Source organism: Babylonia areolata, chromosome 4, assembly GCF_041734735.1.
Source record: "Babylonia areolata isolate BAREFJ2019XMU chromosome 4, ASM4173473v1, whole genome shotgun sequence".
NCBI lineage: Eukaryota > Metazoa > Mollusca > Gastropoda > Neogastropoda > Buccinidae > Babylonia > Babylonia areolata.
In genome coordinates, this window is record NC_134879.1 from 3002820 (window position 1) to 3012819 (window position 10000).

The 10000-nt window shown below is 41.1% G+C and overlaps 1 protein-coding gene across 4 annotated transcripts in view; it reads right to left on the reverse strand.

Moving 5' to 3' along the window:
* The window catches only part of LOC143280783 (WD repeat-containing protein 64-like), a 151191-nt gene that overhangs the window by 137389 nt on the left and 3802 nt on the right, over nucleotides 1-10000 (reverse strand). For all 4 annotated transcript variants that reach the window (XM_076585461.1, XM_076585462.1, XM_076585460.1 and 1 more), the window contains exon 2: nucleotides 666-1222. In XM_076585461.1, coding sequence (XP_076441576.1) covers nucleotides 666-831 — 166 coding nt within the window. In that variant the 5' untranslated portion in view covers nucleotides 832-1222. The remainder of the gene's footprint in view (nucleotides 1-665; nucleotides 1223-10000) is intronic.

Sequence of the window (10000 nt, forward strand, 5' to 3'; positions counted from 1 at the left end):
AACAAGAATAAAGACAGAAAAAACAAACAAACAAAAAAAAGGTAACAGAAAGACAGAAAGAAGGAAAGAAAGAAAGAAAGAAAGAAAGAAAGAAACCACCTTAAGAACAAGAGGAAATGAGTAATCTTTCATATCTATATCTATGATCAGGGCTAACAACGAGAGATGATACGTATCTATGGTCAACTTTAACAACGACAGAAGATATGTATCCTCTTCTCAATATAGCGTATCCTCTCTTCACTATATCTATGGTCAACCTTACTAACCAGTTGAGATACGTTAGGTTAAGGGTGGAAACTTTTTCCGATCCCCGAGGTCACAACACATGTGCAGATCCGCTTGTGCTTTTCCCTTCCATTCCGTGGCAAGCCTTAATAAATACTATACGTAAAGGGTTGTCCCTGTTCAAATTCTGTAGAAAAATCCACTTCGATAGGAAAACAAAATTGTAGACAGAACGAAGAAGAAGAAGAAGAAGAAGAAAAAGAAGAAGAAGAAGAGGAAAAGGATGGCGCTGTCAGTGTGACGACGCGCTCTCCCTGAGGAGAGAGCAGCATGAATTTCACACAGAGAAATCTGTTGTGACAAAAAGAGTAATACAAATAAAAAACAGGAGAAAACGCGCATCCTCATCTCTCTATATCTATGGTAGTCAGCCTCACCTGTGATCCACTGGCGTCTCTCCTCAGGCGTAGCCTCGTAGTCCTGGTAGGTGATCTCTCGGATGAGGTCCTGGAAGCGATTCAGCTTGACCTGGAAGGTGCTGAGCGTGTATGGGCGTTGGAGATCATCCCCAGCAGGTGCCTCCTGGGCGGCTGCGGCTGCCATAATGTCCCTTGTTGGAAGGTCGTGTCGCACAGAATGTGTCGATTAAAAACAGAAAAAAAAAAAAAAGAAACAAAAAATGTCACAGGATGGAGTGTTTACAAGTTCTACAACAGTTGCTCAGGTTTCGTTGAAGATGACAGGATTGTCGAAACATGACTAATGTGAGTATTTATTGTTTTTTTTGTTTGTTGTTGTGGTTGTTGTTTTAAATTCTTTCTCTTTTGTTTTTATGCATCAGCGAGGCTTCACTGAACACACAGGGCTGTTTCCACAGGTGACTTGAAGGGTGACTGACTGACAGAATCACATGAATCACGAAGACTCTTCTTTCTTTTCAGTCTTGGCTTCGGGCGAACGTGGCTGGGCCGCCTCCAGTGTGTCTGCTTGTCACCTGTAATAACACAGAAATGAAAAAAAGTCTTAAGTTGTATGTCTTTATATATATATATATATATATATATATATATATATATATACAGATAGATAGATAGATAGATATAGATATAGATATAGATAGATATAGATATATATCTTAAACTCCCTATGTGTGTGTGCATTTGTCAGTCGTAGTCATCATCATCGTCATAGTAGCTGTAGTCGTAGTGGTAGTTGTAGCGGAAGTGGCGGTGGTCGTGGTAGCAGCAGCAGCAGCAGATGTAGGTTTAGCAGAAGTGTAGCAACAGTAGTGGTAGTTGTTTGTTCGTAGTGTTATACTTAACGTTGTTGTTGCCATCATCACCGTTGCTGTTATTCAATTTATTTATTTATTTATTCATTTATTTTCATTTTATTCTTTTTGTAAAAAAACAAACCCAAGAATTCTATTTATGAAACTAAGGGGGGCAATTCAAACAATACCCCCACACGTTCCTTCCCCTTCGTCCTCCCTCTTCCTTAATAACCCCTACACCCTTCCTTAACTCTCTCCATACGAACGGCGAAAGAGACGACGTTAACAGCGTTTCACCCCAATTACCATCATCAAAATATTGCAAGCGGAAGGCTCTTATACTGAAGACGTGAATGTTGACAAAGAATACCACAATTCTGACGACGGAAGCTAAAAGTTGGGTCATTCAGACACCCACTGGACATCTGAAGGGTCTGTGTAGAGGAGAAGAGAGGACTGGCCGTACTGAATGAGTTAACCCCCCACCCCCTCTCTCTGTAACATATTACTCCCCCTGTCACCGTTTTTCAAGTGTGCTGATAATTATATCCGCCGATAAAAAAATAAAAAAAAAAAAAAAAATGTTCGTTCCGAATCTCTCTTCTCCTCTACATTCTTCAGCACCTTATTCTGCTTCTTCTTCTTCTTCTAGTTTCATGCTCGTGAAATTTAAGATTCTTCAAGCTCGAAGGAATCGTTTGATCCAACGCAATAAGTAGCCACGGTGTGGCGAATGATCGCTACTGGTCATTGTTCACCAATTTTTTGTTGTTATTGTTTTTTAATCACTAAATAACCAACAAAAAACAACAAAAACCAAAAACAAAATAAAGAAAAGAAGAAAAATATTAAAAAAGAAAATTAAACAACAAATATTTCGATTTTTTCCAGCACATATTGGTCTATGCACCAACTCGAAGTTGTTTCACAATAGTCTGAATGGCTCCATGCTGACAACTGCCTTTAATTTCATCGGTCAGATCACATATACAGAAGATACAAGCTTTGTTGCGCATATGGAATCGCCCAACCGCGACACGACAACTTCTTTCATGCACGGATACACACTCGCAGCTGACTTTAATTTCATATAAGCTGATCACAAGCCATGTATACAAGCTTTTGAGCGTACATGTATGGAAATCACCCATCCGCGACTACTTTCTTTCATGTATAATACGGTGTTACTTTGCAGCTCACGTGTACGGCAGGTTTTTCAGACTACATAATTATGAATGGTATGGCTACTTATATGGCGCCTATCCTCGGTCGGAGACCAAGCTCTAAGCGCTTTACAAACACAGACTCATTTGAACAACATGCTGCCTACCTGGGTAGCCGATTGATGGCTGCCATTGGGCGCTCATCATTCGTTTCCTGTACCATTCAATCATATATCAGGCACACACACATACACACTCAGACAGACATAAACAGGGTGGTTTTTTTTACGTGTATGACCAGTTTGTATATTTACCTCTTCATGTAGGCAGCCACACTCTGTTTTCGGGGGTGTACATACCATTACCCACCGAACGCTGACATGGATTGCAGGATTTTTAACGTGCGTATTTGAACTTCTGCTTGCGTATACACACAAAGAGGGTTCAGGAACTAGTAGGTCTGCACATATGTTGACCTGGGAGATCGGAAAAAAAAATCTCCACCCTTTACCTACCAGGCGCCGTTACCGAGATTCGAACCCGGGACCCGGGACCCGGGACCTTCAGAAAGTCCAACGCTTTAACCACTCGGCTATTGCGCCTGTCGACTTCGTTTCCAAGTCAGTCCGGGTGCCGTAAAGCTGGTATCGATCGATCGGCAGAAATGATTGATCCGCAGGTAATGAGTCCCTTGGAGCGCTCTGAACACGGGAGTGAGAGCTATCGGTTTTCCTGACAGCCCCAACAAAGCTTGCCAACAACAACTGGTGTGCTGGGGTAGGGATAAAACTCTCTCTGTCTCTCTGCCTCTGTCTCTCTCTCTCTCTCTCTTGACACTTATTTCTTAGAGTCACCGATAGTTTGTCGTGAAAGACGTTGCGTTGTTTATATTACCAATTGCAATGACACATCTAAAACTCTGTTACCATCAAGGCCTGACTCAAGGCCTGACAAAGCGCGTTGGGTTACGCTGCTGGTCAGGCATCTGCTTGGCAGATGTGGTGTAGCGTATATGGATTTGTCCGAACGCAGTGACGCCTCCTTGAGCGACTGAAAACTGAAACTGTTGCTATCCCCTATTTGAATGACTGGTGCGAAAGTACAATAACAGACAGACAGACAGACAGACAGAGACACAGAGACACAGAGAGACAGAGACAGTGACAGACACACACAGACAAACACACACACACACACACACAGACACAGAGAGACAGAGACAGAGACAGTGACAGACAGACACACACACACACACACACACACACACACACACACAGAGTGAGAAAAAGAGAGAGGCAGGCAGAGAGAGAGAGACAGAGACAGAGACAGAGAGACAAAGAAAGAGACAGAGACAAATAGAGTCATACAGAAAGGCACACAGAGGGAGAAACGTTGCTTGCATGCCTAACACACATTAATTGATCTGCTGATGTGGACAGAGAGAGAGAGAGAGAGAGAGAGAGAGAGAGAGAGAGACAGACAGACAGACAGACAGACAGACAGACAGACAGAGAACGCAGGAACGTAGGAAGTTTAATGCGAAGGCCACCAGCCTGTCCACATGAGAACACGTACACATAAAGATAACGATTTGAAAAATGAGGGAAAAGCCAGATTCAACAGAACTTCAACATATTTGATTTTAACATTCTGAATTAAACTTTACACCAGTTCCTCTCTAGAACGAAAAGTAAAGTAAATAAACATAGCGACATCTCTTATTACACACCTGTCTTCATTTTGTAACAAAAATGGAATTGGTGGAGTGTTACTATTTCTATAATATTTAAATATATACTTTTCTCGTAGTTCAGAATATACAGGACACCTAATAAGAAAATGAACTTCAGTTTCTAGATCATCACAAAAGGGACAGTTTTTTGGTGTTGACATATTGTTGTATCTTTTATTTACTTTAAGGTCATTTACGCCAAGACGAAACTTCACCAGAGCCACTCTTAAATTTTGCTATTGTAATATCTCGCAGGTATTTTTCTGACTGTAATATAAAGATTTGAATTTGCGGTATTCCTTAAAACGATCACTATTTTCCAACTTTCTGTTCCAGTCTTGTTTAGAGAGAGAGAGAGAGAGAGAGAGAGAGAGAGAGAGAGAGAGAGAGAGAGAGAGAGAGAGAGAGAAACAGAGAAACAGAGAGAGAGACAGAGACAGAGAGAGACAGAGAGAGAGACAGAGACAGAGAGAGACAGAGAGAGAGAGAGACAGATAGAGAGAGAGAGACAAAGAGAGACACAGAGAGAGAGAGACAGAGAGAGACATAGAGAGACAGAGAGACACAGAGAGAGACACAGATAGACAGAGAGAGAGAGAGACAGAGAGAGAGACAGAGAGAGACATAGAGAGACAGAGAGACACAGAGAGAGAGACACAGAGAGAGAGACAGAAAGAGAGAAACAAAGAGAGACAGAGAGAGAGACAGAGAGAGACAGAGAGAGACAGAGAGACAGACACAGAGAGAGACAGAGAGAGAGAGACAGAGAGAGACATAGAGAGACAGAGAGACACAGAGAGAGACAGAGAGAGACACAGAGAGAGAGAGACAGAGAGAGAGAGAAAGAGAGAGAGAGAGAGTCAGAGAGAGAAAGTCAGAGATAGAGACAGAGAGAGAGACAGAGAGAGAGACAGAGAGAGAGAGAGAGAGAGACAGAGAGACAGACAGAGAGAGAGACAGAGAGAGAGAGACAGAGAGAGACATAGAGAGACAGAGAGACACAGAGAGAGACAGAGAGAGACACAGAGAGAGAGAGACAGAGAGAGAGAGAAAGAGAGAGAGAGAGAGTCAGAGAGAGAAAGTCAGAGATAGAGACAGAGAGAGAGACAGAGAGAGAAACAGAGAGAGAGAGACAGAGACAGAGAGAGACACAGACACAGAGAGAGACAGAGACAGAGAGAGACAGAGAGACAGACAGAGAGAGACACAGAGAGAGAGACAGAGAGAGAGAGACAGAGAGATAGAGAGAGAGACAGAGAGAGAGAGAGACAGAGAGACAGAGAGAGAGAGACAGAGAGAGGTGCGGGGTTGGAGAAGGGGAGGAGGGGGAGGGGGGAGGGGAGGGGGGGAGTTGGGGGGACTGTGGGGGGAGTGGGGGGTGGGGGGGGGAGCGGGCGTACGTATTACGATGCATACCTGTAAAAGGACGTGGTCTGAAGAATGATAAAATAAAGGGGGGAAAAATGTGTCAGAAATACCGGACGTTCTGATGAGTATTTGAGTAAAGAAGAAATGTGTAGCCAATGAAACTTCATCACACCACACACACACACAAACATATATATTATGGTTACATCAACAACACTATACAAAAAAACATACGGAACGCATGGCCCACTGTACCCAGTAACCGAACAACACACTGTCACAAGATTAAGAATACATTAACTCTACTATAGAATAACACAACCATGAAATACATTAACCCTACTATAGAATAACACAACCATGAAATACATTAACCCTACTATAGAATAACACAACCATGAAATACATTAACCCTACTATAGAATAACACGACCATGGAATACATTAACCCTACTATAGAATAACACAACCATGAAATACATTAACCCTACTATAGAATAACACAACCATGAAATACATTAACCCTACTATAGAATAACACAACCATGAAATACATTAACCCTACTATAGAATAACACGACCATGAAAAAATACATTAACCCTACTATAGAATAACACAACCATGAAATACATTAACCCTACTATAGAATAACACAACCATGAAATACATTAACCCTACTATAGAATAACACAACCATAAAATACATTAACCCTACTATAGAATAACACAACCATGAAATACATTAACCCTACTATAGAATAACACGACCATGGAATACATTAACCCTACTATAGAATAACACGACCATGGAATACATTAACCCTACTATAGAATAACACAACCATGAAATACATTAACCCTACTATAGAATAACACAACCATGAGATATATTAACAACAGAAAGAAGAAAAATCTAACGTCAATGGCTACCAAACGACTCAATTTTTTTCTTAGAATTTACAACAACAACAACAATAAAAACAATAACAATAACAAAAACAACAACAACAACAACAACCTTACCAGAAGAACCAAATAATCCCTGTTACTCAAGATACCTAATTCCAGTTATACAAGAAAAAAAGAAAGAAATTATATAACCAGCTCACCTGAACGAGTCAAGCGAACGAGTTGGTCACATTCAACGAGATCAAAACTTCCGGAACAGAATGACCCAGCGATTCCATTATTGGATCGTTGCCAAAGTACTCAGAGAAATCTTCCGTAAGACAGGCGCTTCAAAACATGTCAACCACACCCATTTCACGTGATTAGAATGACCGACAAGAATTGACCTCTGTGTGAGTGTGTGTGGGGGGAGGGGATTGAGGGGGGGAGGGAGGGAGGCGGGGGCTGGGGGGCTGGAAGGAGGGGGGGGGGGTAAGGAAGTTAGGGTATTTGTCTCACATTCCACAGACTGTTCCAGAATGACAGAAAGGGAGGAAAAAACAAGACAGTAAAAACAGATGAAACGTCCCGTCATAAAGGTCCACATAAAAAAAAAAAAAAAAAAAAAAATCCCCAGAAGAAAAGCGTAACATTTTTTGGAATGGTTCCAGCCCTTTAAAATGGTGGAATGAAGAGGGGACAGGGGGTGGGAGTAGCTTTCCTTTCTTTCTTTCTTTCTTTCTTTTCTTTTCTTTTCTTTTCTTTTCAAAGAACACATACAGTTTATGTGTTACACACATGGAAAGTTATAAAAAAAGAAGTATCACGGACATAACAAAACAGTCTGGTTCTGAACACCACAGCAAGGTTGAACTTTGGAACAATAGCGTCAGGTATTCAAGGAAACCGTCAAATAATGAAATACAGTAGCACAATGATACCAGTTGATAATTATAACTTCGGTATCCTTTTCAAGGATCCACAATTTCAAACCATTGAAAGCAGTTCACGTTTACTGTTCCCGTTTCATAATATAGTCCTTGTCCCTGAATCTTTCAGCAAGTAGGTAGATATAAACTTCTACGAGACTGGTGCAGATTGTTTATTTCTTTGTATGTTTGTTTGTGGAATTCCGTGTATTTCATCTCTTAATAAAAAAAAAAAAAAATTACGGGTTGCCATACGACCATCTCTAAACTAAAACACAAATAACATTATCATCGCTTTGTCACACTGAAAAGAAATAATGTGTTTGTAAGCTGTTACTACCTTGACAAGGCAATGCGCATTGTCAAATAACCGTGTTTAGCTGATAACACACATACTGTTGGTGTGTGATATGTCTGTGTTCAGATAGTTGATAAAAGTAAGCAGGTTATGGATTAACCACTTATCACGCCACCTTATCAGCTACTGTAATGCTCTTTACATACTTGCATATCCCGCACATTTATCAGTAACTACTGTCGCGATAGAAATGTTATCGGTGTAAACAGGATGGAAAAAAAAAATGTGTGTATAATTTCTTGTCAGTCAATCAGTTGAGTAACTAGCGTTGTCTGTTTTGCTATATTTGTGCAGTCACAGTGTTCACGATTCCTATCTTTCAATCGTTCGTTTCGTTTATTTATTTATAGTCTGTTCATCTAAGATGATGATATTAGACTGAAAATAAATGATATTATTATTATTATCATTTGGACTATTATCATTTCTATCATAATGATGATTGTTATTATTAATTAGAAATCGACATTCCTGTATATTCGAATGAAAAGGGGGGGGGCGGTTGAGGTGGAGGGGAGGGGGGTGTGGGGGTGGGGGCAAGGGGGAGGGGACTAAGAAAGGAAGAGAGAGACAAACAGACAGACAGACAGACAGACAGACAAAGAGAGAGAAGAGAATGTGGAAAAGACAGAGTATAAAATCTAAAATGGAGAGGGTGAGTGTCAGTGATTGGAGAAAGAAAAAAAAACATAATATTGGAAGGGGGTGTGTGAGAGGCGGGACGGGGGAAGCGGGATTAGGACACACACACACACACACACACACACACACACACACACACACACACACACACACACACACAAAGAAAAAAGAAAAAAAAGGGTAAGACAGTTTCTTCATTTTAATCTGAATGCCTTTTGTTTCAAAACGGTATTAGTTCATTTGATAACGAAAGGGTACTGTGCTATACTGCTATATACTATACTGTGCTGAACTCTGCTGTACTAGGTCTGCACTGTACTCTGTTATATTGCATTATTTTGTATCATATTATATTATACTGTACAGCGCTGCGTTATACTGCAGCACTAAGCTGTACTGCACATCTACTGTCGTGCAGTGTACTGTAAAAAAGTACTTGTCTGTTCTTTGGTGTGTTGTACCCTATCTGACTGTACAGTACCTTGTTTTACTTCTTTTTTTTTTAGCATACCTTTCCGTATTGTATGGTGCTGTACTGTAATGTACTGACCTGTACTGCACTGTCCTGTGCTGTATTGCACTACACTCTACGCTGTTCCACTGTACTGTACTGTACTGTACTACACTCTACGCTGTTCCACTGTACTGTACTGTACTACACTCTACGCTATTCCACTGTACTGTACTGTACTGTACTGTTCCACTGTACTGTACTGTACCGTCCTACGTTGTATTGCACTACGCTCTACGCTATTCAATTGTACTGTACTGTACTACACTCTACGCTATCCCACTGTACTGTACTGTACTACACTCTACGCTATTCCACTGTACTGTACTACACTCTACGCTATTCCACTGTACTGCACTGTACTGCACTACACTCTACGCTATTCCACTGTACTGCACTGTACTGTACTACACTCTACGCTGTTCCACTGTACTGTACTGTACTACGCTCTACACTATTCCACTGTACTGTACTGTACTACACTCTACGCTGTTCCACTGTACTGTACTACACTCTACGCTGTTCAACAGTATTGCACTGTACTGTACTACACTCTAGGCTATTCCACTGTACTGTACTGTACTACACTCTACGCTATTCCACTGTACTGTACTACACTCTACGCTGTTCCACTGTACTGCACTGTACTGCACTACACTCTACGCTATTCCACTGTACTGCACTGTACTGTACTACACTCTACGCTATTCCACTGTACTGTACTACACTCTACGCTATTCCACTGTACTGTACTGTACTACATTCTACGCTGTTCCACTGTACTGCACTGTACTGCACTACACTCTACGCTATTCCACTGTACTGTACTGTACTGTACTACACTCTACGCTGTTCCACTGTACTGTACTGTACTACGCTCTACACTGTTCCACTGTACTGTACTGTA